This window comes from Camelina sativa, chromosome 11 (genome assembly GCF_030686135.1).
Source record: "Camelina sativa cultivar CO46 ecotype springtype chromosome 11, ASM3068613v1".
Taxonomy (NCBI): Eukaryota; Viridiplantae; Streptophyta; class Magnoliopsida; order Brassicales; family Brassicaceae; genus Camelina; species Camelina sativa.
In genome coordinates this window covers 49,745,777-49,765,682 of record NC_141890.1, presented here as the reverse complement: position 1 = coordinate 49,765,682, position 19,906 = coordinate 49,745,777, and the positions used below count along the sequence as shown (strand labels likewise).

General features: G+C 37.7%; 2 protein-coding genes and 1 pseudogene across 2 annotated transcripts; 2 read left to right on the top strand and 1 right to left on the bottom strand.

Annotated features, from left to right (window-relative positions):
* Window positions 1-1,476: 1,476 nt before the first annotated feature.
* On the top strand, window positions 1,477-12,695 carry LOC104727072 (oligopeptide transporter 4). The gene is made up of 5 exons (XM_010446072.2): window positions 1,477-2,195; window positions 2,587-2,684; window positions 10,837-11,400; window positions 11,488-11,740; window positions 11,814-12,695. Exons 1-5 carry the CDS (start codon window positions 1,719-1,721, stop codon window positions 12,609-12,611), a joined length of 2,190 nt encoding a protein of 729 aa, XP_010444374.1. The 5' UTR covers window positions 1,477-1,718; the 3' UTR covers window positions 12,612-12,695.
* Window positions 12,696-16,691: 3,996 nt separating this feature from the next.
* LOC147935625 (F-box/FBD/LRR-repeat protein At4g26340 pseudogene) lies at window positions 16,692-17,675 on the top strand (annotated as a pseudogene).
* Window positions 17,676-18,005: 330 nt separating this feature from the next.
* Window positions 18,006-19,645, bottom strand: LOC104727071 (uncharacterized). The gene is made up of 5 exons (XM_010446071.2): window positions 19,449-19,645; window positions 19,079-19,135; window positions 18,883-18,969; window positions 18,582-18,751; window positions 18,006-18,313 (listed from the first exon to the last, which is right to left on the bottom strand). Exons 1-5 carry the CDS (start codon window positions 19,468-19,470, stop codon window positions 18,215-18,217), a joined length of 435 nt encoding a protein of 144 aa, XP_010444373.1. The 5' UTR covers window positions 19,471-19,645; the 3' UTR covers window positions 18,006-18,214.
* Window positions 19,646-19,906: the final 261 nt, after the last annotated feature.

Here is a 19,906-nt window from a genome sequence, read left to right as displayed (position 1 = left end):
GCCCAACATCATTTGGAAAAATTAAAGTCCTCGATGACAAAATTCTCACTAAAACTGGTATGAGCCCTAAGCCTTAAGCCCAGATCCATAACAGAAACTTGTTTTAAAGCCTAGATCCATGATAGGAGTTTATTTAAAGCCCATATTTAGTTATTTTACTTACCGGGTATGGTATCACAGTCACTCGCTTGAACCAGAACCACTAGCATTGTTTGAATTGATATAAAGATTTAGAATGCAGCATGGGCATGGGTCACGTGAAAAAACGAGTACTTTTGATTGGATGATGAACCATAAGTACTGATGCAGAAACCGAGGGCATATATGTATACCCATTAACATTAATATTCTGGTTTACAAATTTTAGGTTTCAAATAATTGACACAAAACTAAAACTAACATATTATTTTGATGAACGTTTGAATAATAATATTCATGGATCATTCGACAAAGTTTGTTTGTAGAAATTTCCGCAATAACTCATTAAAACTTGAATGTATATGTAGTACTTAGGCCATCATTAACAAGAGAACACCAAAGGTGTTCTTAGCCCAAAAGAATTATAAAAATAATGAATAGTGGCTTAGAACACTTTTTTTAGTTCTTGATGTAGAACTGATCTAAGCCCAGTTCTTATTTGACGTGGCTTCATGTGATTGGACGAGATTTTTTGGAAAAAAAAGAAAATATTTCATTTATATAAGTAAGCAATTTAAATGTTAATTTATAAGTTTTTATAATTGTAATATGTTTAAGAATATTATATTAATTTATAAGTATACAATTGCTTTTATATAAGTAAGCAATTTAAATGTTAATTTATAAGTTTTTATAATTTGTAAAATGTTTAAGAATATTATATTAATTTATAATTATACAATTGCTTTTATATAAGTAAGCAATTTAAATGTTATTTTATAAGTTTTTATAATTTGTAAAATGTTTATGAATATTATATTAATTTATAAGTATACAATTGCTTTTATATAAGTAAGCAATTTAAATGTTATTTTATAAGTTTTTATAATTTATAAAATGTTTATGAATATTATTTCACTATATCTTTATTCTAAGAACACCATAACTAGTTCTCCCATTTTTTTTACCTATGATCTTAATAATTGATCTAACATTATTTTCACTATATATTTAATCTAAGAACACAAAAAAAAAGTTCTCCCATTAATGATGCCCTTAGCGAGATGGTGATATGTACAAATCAAATCCAATGTGAATCCTTGGAAATTTTTACATAGTTTATTGCCGTATTCTAAGATTCAATACGAAGACTATCATCTATCAACATCAAAAAGGTTCCTTCAACTCTTATATCTTTTATCTTTGATTTTATTTTATAATATTACAAATCGTTTAATGTTACGTCATAGTATGAAAGCAGAATTTTGTAGTTTTCTCCTCTTCTTTTTTGCCACTAATAATCACAACAAAAATAATAATAATTGGCTCAAACATCATATCATATAACGATGTAACGATGTACATATACTTCATATAGTTGACACTCAATAAAGATCCAAACAATAATTCAATTAAAATAATATAAAACAATTTATCTTTATTTTCCAAAAAAAACAAATGTATATTATAAAAAGAGAGAGATATGGTTCTCTTGTCAGTCTCACACACATAAAGATTCCTCGTCTTACCACAGCTCTCTCTTTCTCTCTTAACTCAAAACACACTGCCTCTTCACCGGAATGGCCATCGCCGACGAATTCTCAGATGAAGACATATCGCCAATTGAAGAAGTCCGTCTAACGGTAACAAACACAGACGACCCAACACTACCGGTTTGGACGTTCAGGATGTGGTTCTTGGGTCTAATCTCATGCTCTCTCCTCTCGTTCCTCAACCAGTTCTTCTCGTACCGAACCGAACCGTTAGTAATCACTCAAATCACGGTTCAGGTCGCTACACTCCCAATCGGTCATTTCTTGGCCAAAGTGCTTCCCAAAACCCGGTTTGGGTTACCAGGCTGTGGATCCACCCGGTTCTCGTTGAACCCGGGTCCGTTTAACATGAAAGAGCACGTTTTGATATCGATATTTGCGAATGCGGGTAGTGCGTTCGGATCCGGGTCGGCTTATGCGGTTGGTATCATCACAATTATTAAAGCTTTCTATCGCAGGAATATCTCTTTTGTTGCCGGTTGGCTCCTCATCATCACTACCCAGGTTTCACCTTTTTAATCATTTTCTCTACTTGTTTAATTATATAGTATTCTATAGTTCAATATTACTTTACCGAACGTCACCAAATAATTTAGAAGATAACAATAAAACGAGCTGATAGATTATGACATTTCAAGAAAATTACATGTCTTACTATTGCTACTGAAATAAGTATCTTTTTAACTTCTTCAGTATTTATATATTTTAAACAGCATGATTTCGTTAGGAAACAAAAAAAAAATTGCATGAAATATAGGTAGAGACTTTTTGGTTTAAAAGGGAAATTTGTCGGTTTGGGTAATATCATCAACGATGCCCCATATTTGATTGTTTATTTCATTATTTAAATGTTATCGATGTGTAATTGATGTGAAACGTTACACAAATATGGTAGGTGTTGGGATATGGATGGGCCGGTTTGCTTAGGAAATATGTGGTCGAACCAGCTCACATGTGGTGGCCTAGCACTCTGGTTCAAGTCTCACTGTTTCGGTGAGTTTTCTACGTACTCTTTAAATTATTAGGTTATCGTTACTAATTATTCCATTTAAACTGATAAAGCTACATTAATATGCGGGAGAAAGCAACTCAATTACGATTACTTTTATTAATTTTAGTCTTAACCCTAAAGTAAAACATTTTTGTTCTTTGCATCACGTACTGCGTGTCGAATAGTATAAATACAAGCCTATCCATATCTCTTTTCCCCAAAAACATTCTAAAGATTTCTTTGAAAAAAATAAAAAATGAAAACATCCAAAGACAAATACAACTATAGTACTACTATAGGCCAAAAAACATTCTAAAGATTGTTCTGAAAAAGAAAAAAAAAATCCAAAGACTATACTATCGTACAGCAAGATTTAGTTTTTCGTGTTTTGACTCCATTTGCAGGAGCGCTCTCATTGACTTTCCCATATTATTTTCTAATTTTCAAATTATTTTCTTTTGTATATTTAAACTCTCTCAACGATTTGGTTAGGATTTGATATGCACAGGACTGGATATGCATCACGTACATGCATATATGATGGTGTTCAGAACTAAAAAGAGTGATTTTTTTCTTCATAATAGGTCAATATAGAAATTAAATTGCTCTCTATAGGACACTAGCCAAAATTATGGTCCACGCTTGTGGGCTATCCTTTGATCGATCATGACCACTTCGTAGTTCTTATCCATTTCTACAAGATTGACCGAAGGCATAACATACACAATTAATGAAGTATTTCAATATTTTCGTAGAAGATGGATATTGATATCTATCATAACTTTTCCTAATTAAGTGTTCAATATGAATCCACGTGACTACGTGAGTAAGCTGTAGACATGGCGGGATTTTTGCGGCTACGTGAATATGAAACATTGAAACTTTACTCCTTCACTCAGTGGTCCACAAGATTAATAAACACTTTCACATTTCATAACCATGACGAAGGAAAAGATGTATATATACGTTAACGGTCAATAAAAATAAATCATTTGAAGATGAAACACGCTATCGTTTTATAATTAAGTTTTTTAATTCTTTTTTTTTTCTTGTCGACAAACTGAGTTTTTGAATTTACAATAACAATAAATGGAGTTAATTGTTTAATCTGTGGTTGTAGTGGAGGTTGCACATGGTGGGTCTATGCGTATGTATAATCAATGGAAAGACTTTGAAAATTTTAGATGTTGACAACAAATTGATACTATCTAATTATACTAGTGATGACTAATTAATTATATGTACACTGTAGATAGTAAAGTGGTTTCCACAAAATTAGGGGAACAGTTTCTAATTCTAATCATAACTTTAATAAGAAGTAGATAGTGACATTAAAAACGTAGTCAAAGTCCTACTAACGCGTCGTAGACTTTCAAAAGCCAAAACTTCCAACTTATCACAATATGTCAATATCACCACACATGGGTTTGGGCATTTACACACCCCACCGTAAGCATAATTCAGCATCAAAAAATCTAAAACTCAAAAAACAAAACTCTCCCAGGCACGATCCCCAATACATACCAAAAAAGTATGAGATTTTCAATTAATCGGATATCACCTACTCTTGGCTTCCAAAAAGAGTAAGTTTCCAGCGGTTTGAAAAATCAATGTATGTACCCACCGGACTGATCTTTGTATCCGGTGTAACTACGTCGCATCCTCCCCAGCGCCGCCCTTCAACCTAAGTCCTCCGCTCCCAACCCTTTAACTACCAAGGATCTCTGAACTACTTTCGCCTGTAACCACCTTACCTGAACGAACAATACCCTCCAGCAACACATTTAAGCCTTTCAAACATGTTTCTCTTTGCGTTACATCATACAACCAAGCTTTCCGTTTCTTTCCCGTCAAATCTTAGAAGGTTTTTCTAACCCGCTCACCATGGACCGAAGACACTCCTACCTGGAAAAAGGAAAAGCGATAGCCAATGATTTTTCCCCACCACTAAGAAAAAGAATCTAAGCCCCAGAAATGGATATATCTGATCTCATAGCTGAGAACTCGCTTACTATTATGGGCAGACTTACCAACCCTACTTTCCAGCGACCATGGGCTCTGTTCCCTTTCCTCGCCAACATATAGACTCTGAGAGGCAAAGCAGTAGGCGTAAATCTAGGCAGAGGTTGCTTCCAGCTCAAGTTTGACTTTGAAGAGGATCTCCAGAAAGTACTAGACAACCGACCATACCACTTTGACCAATGGATGGTGATTCTTCAGAAATGAGAACCTGTTATCTCAGAGACCTTCCCTTCAAAGATACCTTTCTGGATAGAAACTCAAGGCTTACCAAAGCAGTTTTGGAAACCGGAGATGCTTCAGAGTACAGGAGGGGAACTTGGAGAAGTCATGGATCTGGAGATATCCAACACATCTGCCAAGGTTAAAGTACTTATTGATGGGCTCCAACCTCCAACAAAAGACATGGTTATATAGTTTGCGACTGGTGAAGAGGTCCTGGTGAACCTTGAGTACTCTAACCTGAAAAACCACTGCAACTACTGTCACAGGCTGACGCATGATGAGAAAGCATGCCCGGGTTATCAAAGCAAGAACCCTAACCCACCCTCTTCACCTCTAGCCCCAGGAACAAACCGATCTGCTCAACCACGGAACTATTACACCCCTCAGGACAACTTTAGAGCTCCAGGAAGAACTACTTCGCAGCAGAGGCGGGAGTCTCTATTCCCTCAGGAACCTATTCGCAGCAGAGGCTCCAGAGACCTTGACGACATACCGCGTTTCTCTCCTCAACCTAAATCAAGGAACGCTCAACCCCATGAACCAAGACTAACCGGGAAAAGAACTCGAGATGAAAGAGACCACTTGAACCCCTACCCGATCATACCTAGAAGTCATAACTCCAGATCTACAGATCCTAGAGACGTAACAGTGAGATCTTCAAGCTTTCAGAGAAGAGAATCATCCAGAGATGGTAATAGATACCATCAGGGGTACCCCTCCGGAACCCTCCAGTGGAAAGAAAAGACCACCCCTCGGGAACTGCACTGGTCGGAGTCCTCTGAGACACCGAGAGCTAGACGTCCACCACTGGAAAGAACACAGGAACCAAAAACCATGCCCACAGAGACTACTCCGGTTCCATCCTTGGAAGAGGTAATGGGGGAACTCAGAGAGGTCACAGTGCAGTATACGTCGTGCGCTGACCCTACTGAAAGTCTAGCCCGAAAACAGAGAGTGGTACAAGGTGAATCCCATGGACTAATGTTGGAAACGGCCCTTGGCATCATTGCTTCAGCATCATGGGAAGCAACCTCTACTCACAACCCCTCCCCAAATGCTGATATACCTCCTAACACCGCACCTAGCCAAATCTTGTTTCAACCTGAACTCCCAATCAGCAACACCAGTGTCACAAAAAAGAAAAGAGGACGACCTAGCCTGAATAAACAAAACAGTAGAAGCCCTTTGAGCCTAAGAGTAGCCAAATCCAGTAAAAAGAATAAGACTATGATCCAGAACACACCTAAAAGAAGAGCAACCTCGACTGGGACCGATCAACAGAGAACTAGCGAAGCCGCCACCAGGAACATGAATCATTCAAACCCAGTTGCTGGAAACGATGCGGGACCTTCTCATCCCAGTGAGCCACCTAACCCACAACAGTTCCAGCTGATAAGTTTTAAGGAAGAGGTGGTGGGGAATTGTGAAAATCCCAACACTCGGTGGGATCAGAGAGACAGGAGGTGGCTCACTGGGATGAGAAGGTCCCGCATCGTTTCCAGCAACTGGGTTTGAATGATTCCTGTTCCTGGTGGCGGCTTCGCTAGTTCTCTGTTGATCGGTCCCAGTCGAGGTTGCTCTTCTTTTAGGTGAGTTCTGGATCATAGTCTTATTCCTTTTACTGGATTTGGCTCCTCTTAGGCTCAAAGGGTTGGAGAATCCCACAACAGTCCGACGCCTGAAGGAGATGCATCGACAAACATCTCCAGACATCTTATTCCTCATGGAAACAAAAAACCAAGATGAAATTGTGCTAAAGACGATAACAGACCTTGATTTCACAAAGAGCAAACTAATCTCACCTCATAGTCCTGGTGGAGGAGGCCTAGCTCTTCTCTGGGGATCAAACATTGAGCTCCTTATCCTTGTGGACTGCCAGAATTTCATTGACACAAAGATAACAGCAGAGGGTAAAACTTTCTTTGTCACCTTCGTGTATGGTGAACCTGATAAAGCAAAAAGAAAACAAGTATGGGATCAAATCTCAACTTTTGGGCAGAAAAGGTCTGAACCTTGGCTCCTAACTGGCGATTTCAATGACATAATCGATGCAACTGAAAAATCAGGAGGCCCAACACGTCCTGAAGGCTCCTTTATCGACCTCCGCACCTTTATGTCGAAAAATGACCTGTTTGATCTTCGTCACTCTGGAAACCATCTATCCTGGAGGGGAAAACGTTATGACCACTTAGTGTTTTGCAGGCTAGACAGAGTAATGTCGAATAGTGAATGGGCAATGACTTACCCCACTAGCAGATGCGAATACCTGAGGTTTGAAGGATCCGGTCATAGGCCCCTAATCACCCACTTTAACTTGAAAAGAAAGACGCCAGAAGGGGCTGTTTCGATACGATAGAAGGCTGAAGAACAGCTGAGGTCTCCCAATTGGTAACTGAACACTGGAACCCTATGCGCTTTGAAAAAGTAGACATAAAGATCAGCAGAGTGAGAGCAGCTATAATAAAATGGAGCAAGGAAAAGCATCGCAACAGTAAAAAAAGAATTGAGGAATGGCGTAATAAGCTAGAGGAGGCAATGTCCAACCTCGAATCCACTGCAGAGTCGCTCACCTTGATAAATGCAGAACTCACAGCGGCTTACAGGGATGAGGAAAACTTCTGGAGGCAGCGTAGCAGGCAACTATGGCTAACCCTAGGTGAACAAAACACCGGTTACTTTCATGCAATCACAAAGGGGAGAAAAGCAATCAATAAATTCTCTGTGATTGAGAATGACCTGGGGGAAGCAGTCTTTGAGGAAGGAAAGATCCTGAGCGTGATCACTGATTATTACCAGAAGGTCTTCACTTCATAAGGCAATATTGATGAGGTCATAGTCACTGAAGCCATCAAACCTTGCATCTCCGAGGAAACAAGTAAAAAGCTAATTGCCATTCCATCAGCCAAGGAGATAAAGACTGTATGTTTCTCCATACCTGCGGATAAGGCACCGAGACCTGATGGATTCTCGGCTAGTTTTTTCCAATCCAACTGGTCTACGGTAGGCAAACAAATCATCTTGGAGATCCAAAGCTTTTTTACTTCCGGAACCCTACCACAAAATATGAATGCAACTCACATAAGGCTCATTCCCAAGATCACAAACCCTCAAGCAATGAAGGATTACAGACCGATTGCACTGTGCTCGTTATACTATAAAATTATAGCAAAAATCCTTACCAAACGGTTGCAACCAGGCTTACCATATCTAATCTCGGAGAACCAGTCAGCTTTCGTGCCTCAACGAGCAATCTCAGATAATGTTCTCATTACCCACGAGGTACTCCACTATTTGCATACATCAAAAGCTAAAAAATCAGTGTACATGGCTGTTAAGACCGATATGAGTAAAGCATATGATAGGGTTGAATGGAGATTCATTAGACAAGTCATGGAGAGAATGGGATTCCATCAGAAATGGATCAACTGGATTATACAATGTATAACTACTGTTACCTACTCCTATCTGATGAATGGCTCAGCACAAGGTCTCGTAGTGCCCTAGAGAGGTATACGACAGGGTGACCCTCTCTCGCCCTTTGTGTTTATCCTGTACAGCGAAGTACTCTCTGGTCTCTGCCTTAAAGCTCAAGATGAAGGACGCCTACTGGGTATCAGAGTAGGGAAGAAGAGTCCGCGACTAAGCCACCTCCTCTTTGCGGATGACACAATGTTCTTCTACAAGTCTGACCCTGACACCTGTTCGTGCCTGCTCCAAATCCTGCAAAAATATAAGAATGCATCAAGTCAATGTATTAATCCACAAAAGTCAGCCATAACCTTTTCCTCGAAGACACCGACTTCTTCAAAAACCAGAGTCAAAAACCATTTGGGCATCCAAAAGGAAGGAGGCTGTGGAAAGTACCTTGGTCTCCCTAAACTCTTTGAAAGGAAAAAGAAAGACCTCTTCACTAGCATTGTAGACAGGATACGCCAAAGAGCTCGCAGTTGGTCTTCAAAATTCTTATCCTCCGCGGAGAAACTAATCATGTTGAAATCGGTCCTAGCAGCAATGCCTACCTATGCCATGTCATGTTTCAAGCTCCCACAATCCCTGTGCAAACGTATCCAGTCAGTTCTTACAAGGTTTTGGTGGGATGGCCCGGATGAGAAAAGGAAAATTTCGTGGGTATCATGGAAAAGCCTCACTAAATCAAAGGGAGATGGAGGACTTGGTTTTAGAGACTTACTGTGCTTTAATGACGCTCTGCTAGCTAAAGTGGGATGGCGTATCCTCACAAAACCAAATAGCTTGTTAGCAAGAATCCTGATGGGCAGGTACTGCCAATCAACACTTTTCCTCACTAGCCAACCACCAGCAAACTCCTCCCATGGATGGCGAAGTATTTGCATAGGCAGGGACCTCCTCAAGAAACAACTCGGTAAGGCCATTGGCAATGGAGATGCGACATCCATTTGGTATGAACCCTGGTTGTCTCTAGAGACCCCCCTCCTCCCTACAGGACCACCAAGAGAAACAGAACAATATCTCATGGTTTCAAGTCTAATACACCCGATAACCAAAGAATGGGATAAAGAGGCTATCCAACGAATCCTACCCGACTACGAGAAAGAAATTTTGTCTATCCGGCCAAGTAAACATGGAGCTGCGGACTCCCTCGTCTGGCTCCCCTCAAAAACAGGTATGTACACTGTCAAATCAGGCTACTATGAGAGCATCAAGGAAATACCAGTAGACAACCTGCCTAACCTTACACCAACAGTATCTAATTGGAAGACCGATGTCTGGAATGTGAAGTCATCCCCCAAAACTAAGATGTTCCTCTGGAGTGTTGAGAGGTGCATTACCGGTAGGAGAACAATTGAAATTGAGGAAGATAAACCCTGAAGCTAAATGCCCTTTCTGTGGAGAAGAGGAGACGGCGATCCACTTGTTTCTACATTGCCGCTTTGCTACCACCGTGTGGTCAAACCTCCCAGTCCAGAACCCATTGACCCCGGAAGACTTGAACTCAATCCTCTCCCTCGTTGATAAGGCAAAAACCTTGACCCTCCTACCACCATGCGGTATAGGCAATGGTCCTATTTTCCCCTGGATCATCTGGGAATATGGACCGCGCGCAACAGATTAATTTTTAACGAGCTCAAGCCAAACCCTATGGATACAGTAACTCAAGCTCTGGTAGCAGGACGAGAATGGTCCACAGCCCACAACTCAGAGGCTTCACCTCCTGAAGCCGTAGGAGCAACAAAACAGATCAGATCTAAAGGTTCAGAGATCACCTGCTTTATAGATGCAGCTTGGAGGCCAGATTCGAGATGTGCAGGACTGGCATGGATCTTCAACAAAGATGGACGCGATCGAATCGAAGGCCAAGCTCACTTACATGACATCGGATCACCATTACTTGCTGAAGCCTGTGCGATTTATCTCGCCCTGAGCTACGCGGCTACCCTAGGTCTCACCACCATCCATATCGCTTCAGATTCCAAACAGGCAATCAAAACTATCAATTCGGAGGTTTCTCAGAAGGAACTCCATGGGATTCTCCATGATATCCTAGATCTTGCAACTAGTTTTCAATCTATTCGTTTTTCCTTTGTATCGCGAAAAGTAAACTTAGAAGCCGATGCTTTAGCAAAGCTGGCTCTAAAAAACTTTGTACCAAACCCTGTTTAATTTAATTGAAGTTGGTTTTGCACAAAAAAAAAAGTCAATATCACCACACAGTATATTTCGTCACTAACTCAAAATATACACGCACGATTGTAGCAATATAGAGTAAGAAATCCAATTCTTTTTGGTTAACGAATTTTCTATAAGCATTTGAATTTGATAATAATCCATATTTGCTTATAGATATTACAAATGAGTTTACTCTCCATAACAGCTATATTATATTTCACATAGCGGCTTGTTTTAAAATAAAATTAAAAATTGCATGGATAGGGCATTGCATGAGAAGGACGACCAAAAGATGACGAGAGCAAAATTCTTTGTCATAGCATTAGTTTGCAGTTTCGGATGGTATATAGTCCCTGGCTATCTTTTCACAACACTCACAAGCATCTCATGGGTTTGTTGGGCATTTCCAAGATCAGTCACTGCTCAACAGATCGGTTCGGGAATGAGAGGTCTCGGTCTTGGAGCCTTCACACTCGACTGGACTGCGGTTGCCTCTTTCTTGTTTAGTCCACTTATCAGCCCCTTCTTCGCCATCGCTAATGTTTTCTTCGGTTATGTTCTCTTGATCTACATCGTGTTGCCTATAGCCTATTGGGGGTTTGATTCTTACAACGCTACGAGGTTTCCTATATTTTCGTCCCATCTTTTCACATCGGTTGGCAAAACATACGATATTCCTGCGATCGTGAATGATAAATTTGAGCTCGATTTGGCTAAGTATGAGCAACAAGGAAGGATCAACTTGAGCATGTTCTTTGCTCTTAGCTATGGGCTTGGTTTCGCCACCATTGCTTCTACACTCACTCACGTAGCTCTCTTCTATGGCAGGTAAAGTAAGCAACATAAATGTGTTTCGTAACTGCCAAAGTGAGATATATGTGATCAATCATTTATTTGTTTTTGATGCATCTACAGAGAAATTATAGAGAGGTTTCGAGTTTCATATAAAGGCAAAGAAGATATACACACTAGGTTAATGAAGAGATATAAAGACATACCTTCATGGTGGTTTTACTCGATGTTGGCTGTTACACTACTTATCTCTCTTGCGTTATGTGTTTTCTTGAACGATGAGGTTCAAATGCCTTGGTGGGGACTTGTGTTCGCAAGTGCGATGGCTTTCATCTTCACACTTCCCATAAGCATCATAACCGCAACAACTAACCAAGTAAGCAATATCAATCCATGTGTAGCTTATAATGCAAGGAACGTCCCTATTCATTTGTTTATCTGTTTTGTAGACACCGGGATTGAATATAATAACAGAGTACGCAATGGGACTCATTTACCCGGGACGACCTATCGCAAACGTATGCTTCAAAGTCTATGGATACATGAGTATGGCACAAGCTGTCTCTTTCCTAAATGACTTTAAACTTGGTCATTACATGAAGATCCCACCAAGATCCATGTTCTTGGTCCAATTCATCGGTACAATTCTTGCGGGGACAATCAACATAACGGTCGCATGGTGGCAATTAAACTCTATCAAAAACATATGTCAAGAAGAACTTCTACCTCCCAACAGTCCATGGACATGTCCTGGTGACCGTGTTTTCTTCGATGCATCTGTCATTTGGGGATTGGTTGGACCAAAACGGATCTTCGGTTCTCAGGGAAACTATGCGGCTATGAACTGGTTTTTCCTCGGAGGCGCGTTAGGACCAGTCTTAGTGTGGTCATTGCACAAAGCGTTCCCAAAACGTTCTTGGATTCCACTTGTGAATCTCCCTGTTCTTTTAGGAGCAACCGCAATGATGCCACCTGCGACCGCGGTGAACTACAATTCGTGGATATTGGTCGGGACGATATTCAACTTGTTTGTGTTCCGGTACCGGAAAAGTTGGTGGCAGAGGTATAACTATGTTCTGTCAGCGGCTATGGACGCCGGTGTAGCTTTCATGGCGGTTTTGTTGTACTTCTCGGTGGGGATGGAGGAGAAGAGTTTGGATTGGTGGGGAACAAGAGGTGAACACTGTGATCTAGCTAAGTGTCCAACCGCTAGAGGAGTAATTGTTGATGGTTGTCCGGTTAAATAATTTTAGGCTGGCATGGGTGTGTGGCAAGAATGTATGATACAGCTTAACATTAATAAACAAAGTAACTAAAAACTTCAAAACAAACGATATATATAGTCCAACTACAACGGTAGCAAAGAAATTAATTATTCTTACAAGATTTGGTTTCAATATACAAATAGCAACTTCTCCTTCCTACATGGTTCAACTCAAAACAGAGGAAATTAATGACATAAGATACATACATAAGATCTAGTTTGACCACACAAAAAACGATACATCATACATACATGAGAGCTAAGTGTAGAAAGAGATGCATCCATATATAATATTTAGATCAGTGTATATAGTTCAGGATTGATTTTCAAACTTCCTCAAGGTTTTGCAGTTTTCATATATAATCATCTCACAGATGATTATAAACGGGATTATATATAACGAAAACATTATGTAGTAAGCCTATCTACATAATAACCAATAAACACACATATATAAGATGGTGAAGTAGTGAGATATACAATAACCAATACCAATATACAATAATGCATTTTCGAGTTCACTTCCTCCAGAAAGCTTTTGTCCCTTGTCCCTTGTCCCTTGTCCCTTGTCCCTTGTCCCTTGACGCCTTGTCACCCTAACGTAATCCATACTTTCTTCTCTCTCTATCTCTATCTGTCTCTCTCGATATGACAATGATCCCATAGTTCACTAAAAATGCATGTATGTATCTGGTGTACAAGCAGGGGCGGATCTACGTGAGAGAGGGGTGGGGCACGTGCCCCATACTCTTTTTAAAAATTTACCCAGTAAATATGTCTAAATGGTATTTTTAGTTCAGTTGGTAAATGAAAATTTCATGTTACTTCAAGGCCACAGTTCGAGTCCGTGTACATGCTTATTATTTAGCAATATGCTTAACGTTTTAGATTAGTCACTTCACTTTAGCATGTTCCTTTTTATTCTTTTGACTATTCAATGCATAAAATTATATATATACTTTCAGTTCTATTTTTTTTCTTGTATTTCTTTCTAGTTTAACTTTAACAAATTTAATTCATATTTTAATTGTTTAGTATACATATAACTTAACTAAAAATGTTAGTAAAACTACTAAATTAATAACATCAAACAATATAATCTCTTTTGTAGTTCATTTGTTATTTTTAGAGTTTAAATTTATTTGATATAGTTAGATAAGTGAATTTAAATGTAATACATATATTTATAGTTTATTGTGAATTTTAAAGTTTGTAAATGTGTCTTTTTTAATTATTAAATTATATATATCATATAATATAAGTAATTAAGTATAATTATAAATCAATAAAAGCAACACTTTCAAAAATTTGGGTTCATTTTTTATTTCAAAATTTAAAATATGTTAAACGGAAGATATACTTTGAATACTGTCAAATTAGTATATATAATTTCTGTAACATTTTTATAATAGAAATTTATTATTATTAATTATATGTGTTTGTGCCCCGTACAAAATAGTCTTTAACATCCGCCACTGTGTACAAGCATACTATGCATGTGTAGGTGTGTATCATGTAGTACTACATAAGTACATATATATGTGCGCATAAGTTATCAATTATGTAGAAGTGATAACATTCAATTCTTCCTCCTTTTATTAACGTCTACTTACTTTTGTTCGGTTACTTTTTTTTTAAGGATTGTTTTTAGTTAATGCAATGCATATATCTCATGGACTTGTCTTGTTTTTTATTTATTTGGTGTGTTGTCTTTCTCGTACGTGTAATCATGAAATTCTAATAACATCCAATGAGAGTTGGATGGATGAGACGGATCAAAGTTTTTGGATGAACACAGAGTACCTTTTGTTTTACTGGTCCTTGAGCAATCCATGACCTATATATATGGGAGCTTAACTAATCCTTGTTACGAAATCCTAACTATTCAATCACTAATATGGTATCCTAACTAAGTCAAGTTACGGAATCTTAGCTATTCAATTACTATTCAGTGACTAATCTAGAAGCTAGATTCATAATCTTTAATTATCAAGAATGAATGAGATGGTTACCTTAGGGAATATGGAGCTTCCACAAAATAGGGGAAAAAATTGATTTTATGATAGTTTAGGCCACAAATAAAAGTAGGCCTAAACTATGGATATGTACATAGTTTAGGTACATATTCTGTGTAAGTTAGCTTCTTTTTCAGTTGCTTTGTTAACAATATTTCATTTCTAATAGAAAATGGAAAGGTATAATATATATGTGAAAATATCATCTTTGTTTTCTTTTGTGATCGTATAATTTTTTCCAGTTAATAGCTATCAATATTTATAATTTCGAATTAGAAACTGGATTTTATTTTTAAAAGGTTTCCTTTCCCGAAGAGAATTAACTTTAAAATTTCAATTGGTTTGGAAAGAAAAGTTTAGGAAACTATAATTTAGAAAGTGTGGGAAAAGGAAAATATACAATTTGGAGGGAACTGTCACAATATTTGGCAAATTATTCATTCCTGAATAAAATCCATCCCGCCATTTTGAAAGCGCCAGAGGCTGATAAGACCTAACTAGGCTAATGGTAATTAGGATTATGTTTATAAAGGAGCTGGTGGTGAAAGGTGATGCTGACATGGCATTCTCGTTTTGAAATTGGAATTTTTTTTGTTGTTGTTTGTTCGGAGGCTTTCAAAATTCAAATTAGATGAAGTTGACTATGAAATCAGATTTTTTTTTGTTGTTTGTTGGGAGGCTTTCAAAATTCAAATTAGATGAAGTTGACTATGAAAATAAATAAAAGACTGAATTATATGATACAATGCGTTTTAGCCACACTCAGAAAATTAGCGGAAAAAAAGAAAAAGAATTTATTATTAATGCTCTTTAACATTTTTTTATTTAAATCGTATGATTTTATTCTTTTTAGTTGCTTGTTAATTATATTTCATTTCTAATAGAAAATGGAAAAGTATAATATATGTGTAAAATATCATCGTTGTTTCCTTTTTTGATCGTATAATTTTTTTCTAGTTAATTAGCTATCAATATTTCTAATTTCGAATTAAAAACTGGATTTTATTTAGAATTTAACTATAAATTTTCAATTGGTTTGGAAAGAAAAGTTAAGGAAACTATAATTTCGAAAGTGTGGAAAAAGGAAAATCTACAATTTGGAAGTAACTGTCAAAATATTTGGATTTTATTCCCTCCCGAATAAAATCCAGCCCGCCATTTTGAAAACGCTGAAAGGTGATAAAACCTAACTAGACTAATGGTAACTGACTAATTGGGCTCAAACATTGGGCCTAAATAAAATTAAGCCTTTATTTTATTCTAAGATTCTCCTTTAGAGAAATCAACGAAAATAATACAATATGAAACAAAAAAAATATGAAACCTCTTTCTCCCAAATTCTCTTATTCGATTCTCTAACTGCATGTCTGCAACAAAGCAATGGGACCGTTTGAAGTCATTATAAAGAATTTATATATATCATTTTTGCAAAACTTTTAACTAGATAATTGAAAGAAACACATTTACATGATACTAATAAATGGGGTTAATTTTTATAGAGATGTATACTCGATTCGATGGTTGTGGTGGAGGTTCTCTTATCGAAGGACAATAAAATTTTACTATATTGGTAGTTTTTTTCTTCTTCTTTAAACTCACCCCTTTAACTTCCTATATTACAATTTAACTGTTTATTCCAATATAAATTAAATTCTAATATATATTTTATTTAGTTTTATTAATAATACAAACTAACAAACCATTTTTTTTTTAAAGAAAAAAATTTCAATAATTTCCTTTTCTGTATTTAGTTTGTTTTCCTTAATTAGTTAAAAAAAATAAAAGTAAAAGCGAAAACAGTTTAAATATGTAAACTATTATTTGGAAATATATAATTTTTATAAGTAATTTTCCAAAGTTGTTTTAATATGTTTCCAAATCATCGACTATTTCTGGGTTATTCATGGTTAGTATGTATACCTTGAGTGACAAGGAAATTCGTATCTCCAAACAATTCCTGTAAGGTTTTCTTCTTACTTGTCTCGACATCGGCTTTATACGTTCTCGCAAGGCTTTATCTTTTCTTCTTATTTGGGTTTGCAGTGGACATGATCAGTCTACTTCCAGATGACTTGCTATTGCGATTACTGTGGCTTCTTCCAACAAAAGACGTCATGGCCACAATGCTTGTCTCGAAAAGGTGGCAGTCTCTTTGGTGTTTAGTGTCAAGGATTGAGCTCGATGATCTCAAGTATCGTAATGATGATGCCGACTATAAGAGCTTCACAGAGTTTGCTTACAGGGCTTTGATGAAAAACAAGTCGCCGATTCTAAATTGTTTGTTTCTCTACCTAGGTCCTAAGTGTCACCCTGTGGATGTTGGGATATGGATCGATACTGCGATTGCTCGCCGCATGCGTCGGCTCATAGTTATAATCCGGCCAGGGCCACCAGTCAATTTGCCGAGTAGCCTATACACATGTGAAACACTAGAGGACTTAAGGATCGCAAATTGCCTTTTTTCGGATGTTTTTTGCAGCCTTCCGTTTCTCAAGAGTTTGTCTCTTATGATGATGGGTTACACATGTCTTCATAAGCTTTTACACGGCTGTCCTAATCTTCAGTTTCTTCGAATGTCGTCTGTGATAGACGAAGAACACGAGGGTGAAGACATCACTATCGCTTTGCCTTGTTTACGACATTTAGATTTATGGGACTCGAGAGACAAGAGCAAGGGCGGTGTGTATATGATAGAATGTCCTCGTCTTGAGTACCTTAAGATTGTCGATGATGTTGTCTACGACTCTCGTCGAATTGAGAATATGCCCAATTTGAACGAGGCGCATGTTGACATCACTCAAGGAGTTACTCACAGGTTTCTGAGAGCTCTTGCTTCAACCCGCCGCCTTTATTTATGTGCATCACTACACTCAGAGGTCCCTAGTATGGTCATCTGCTTCTATCGGCTTGTTCATCTCGAGCTAAGTACATGTGCGCAAGGTTGGTGGGAGCTTCTCACTCAAATGCTCCAAAATTCTCCCAAACTAAATTGGGTAATAACAATGAATATATATCATTATTGTTTGAAGTAATAACATTGGTGAGTTCATCCGATTAGATACTATCCGATAAGCCCCTATATGATTAAATTACACATTGATTTACATTTTGTTAATATAACAATATGTGACAGCGATGACTTTTAAGTTAAGTGGTAAAACTGCAAAAAAAAAAAAAAATGGTTTATCTGTACAATTTATTGAAGTTTTGCCGGGCTTAAGAATACTAGTAAAGTTTGTTCCACACAAGAGATCCAAATCACAGGGTCGCCAAAATTTCGTAAAAAAGGAAACATTTTGAAAGACACTTGCTTGAGATTATTTGTTGTCAAGCAAAAAAAACAAAAGCAAACATACCCCAAAAGCCAAAAGAAATCAACCTTGGCATTATTTGACTAGAATGGGAAAGAACCCAAGTCTTACAAACGATGACCCTTAATTAAGACTTCAAACATGCAGTTTCTGGTTCTGGAAAACAAATATCATATTAGATAAAAAGACTCCCAAATTCTCAGCAACATCACAGCTGGATAAATTTTTAGATAAGAAACAAATAAGAAATGAAACTCTCTCTAGGCACCAATCACGGAACCAGAGTTCTTCCTGCACTCTGCCAACATGTCCATGTAGAACTGGCATTTGCTAATCTCGCTTCCATAGCTGCCGATGCACTGCATTCATATATTTTTAAAAGAACAGTAATCAGTGACTTAGCCTTGGATTTTATTTAATGTTGGGAAATAAAGTGGCACTAAGGGAAACAAGCGGAAGCATCACTTATGTCAAACCACCACTAACCCATAATCAATGACCTATGTTATATGTTCCGCAAACAAACGAATTATATCATGCACTTAGAATCCGGACAAATATGAACCTAACAGGATACACAGAGAGAGAGAAAGGGTGACCAGTATGAGGAAAAGATTAAACTCATACATCTTGGAAAGCCTTAGCATGAATGTCACAAGAACTAGAAAACATGTTGCTTCCAGCAGGAGCAGCAGATGCAGAAGCAGCCTCAACGGCTTCATGTTGAATGGTTCGTGGACCCATCACGGAATCAACAGCCCTGTGCGCAACAGCACTTCCAGTACCAAAAGCCATACCTAATCATCCCCACCACAAACAAACATGTCACGAAAGACTCTATTCCAGAACACAAAATTTGGTTATAGAGAGACCTAGAAATGATGCAAAACAAAACTCAATAGACAAATCTGGGTCAAAATTAATTTACCCTGAGCAATGGTTGAACCAATGCCTGAGAACATGCCACCACCACCACCGCTGGCCGGAACTGTAGCTGGGGGAGGTGCACGGTTTACTGAAACAAAAACCCCACAAAACAAGTCAATTGGAATCGTCATAACTAATAAGAGCAACAAAAAAAAAAAAAAAAAAACAGAGAACTATCCGAGATTTAGATATCATACCAGATTGAGGAGCTGGGCTGCGTGCAGCAGCAGGACGAGGGCGAGGAGCAGATCTTCCTGCAAACAACACGAACGAAGACAATATTTTATTAAATAAAAAAAAATTGGCATCCAAGATTGAAAATGAATCACAACCTTCCCTATCTCGAAATTTCTACAAAATTTAAACCAAGCAAAGGCCTACTAAATAACTTTTACAATGATGATTTCATTATATCTAATATCCGAGAGGACAAGGTAAACCCTAGATCGGGTGGGATAATACAAGCACCACCAACGAGGACCAAAAAACAAAACAAGAAGGTTCCGTCATCAACGAGAATGAAAAGTATCGGATTAGATCTGAAATTGGAAAGAGAAGAAACATTACCTCCTGAGCTACGGCGACCCATTTTTGTGATAGAGAGGAGAGGAGAAATGAAAATGAGAGAGAGAGAGATTTGTCAACAAAAAATGAAGCTAATAGGAAACAACATTTGGTGGAGGCGGTTATTTATATATGAAGGAAACAAGACGAGGTCAAGACCACACGCGGATATGTATGCGTGTTTGATTCTCATTGGTTGTAAGTTGATAATCTCGTCGTCGTATGTTATGTTTTGTTATGTCCCAAACCTAAAAAGGCTAAAAGTATAAAGAAAGGCCCAATAAATCTCACTTTAGTTTACATGTCCATCAGAATTATTATTATTATTCCGTCTTCTTCTCTTTAGTCACACAAATTTTTTACTTTCGACTTCAAGGAAAATATAACATTCCAGAGTACACCAATTCGAGCAAAAGATTTTACACGTAATTTTGACTAAGATATAATATCTTTTTATACAA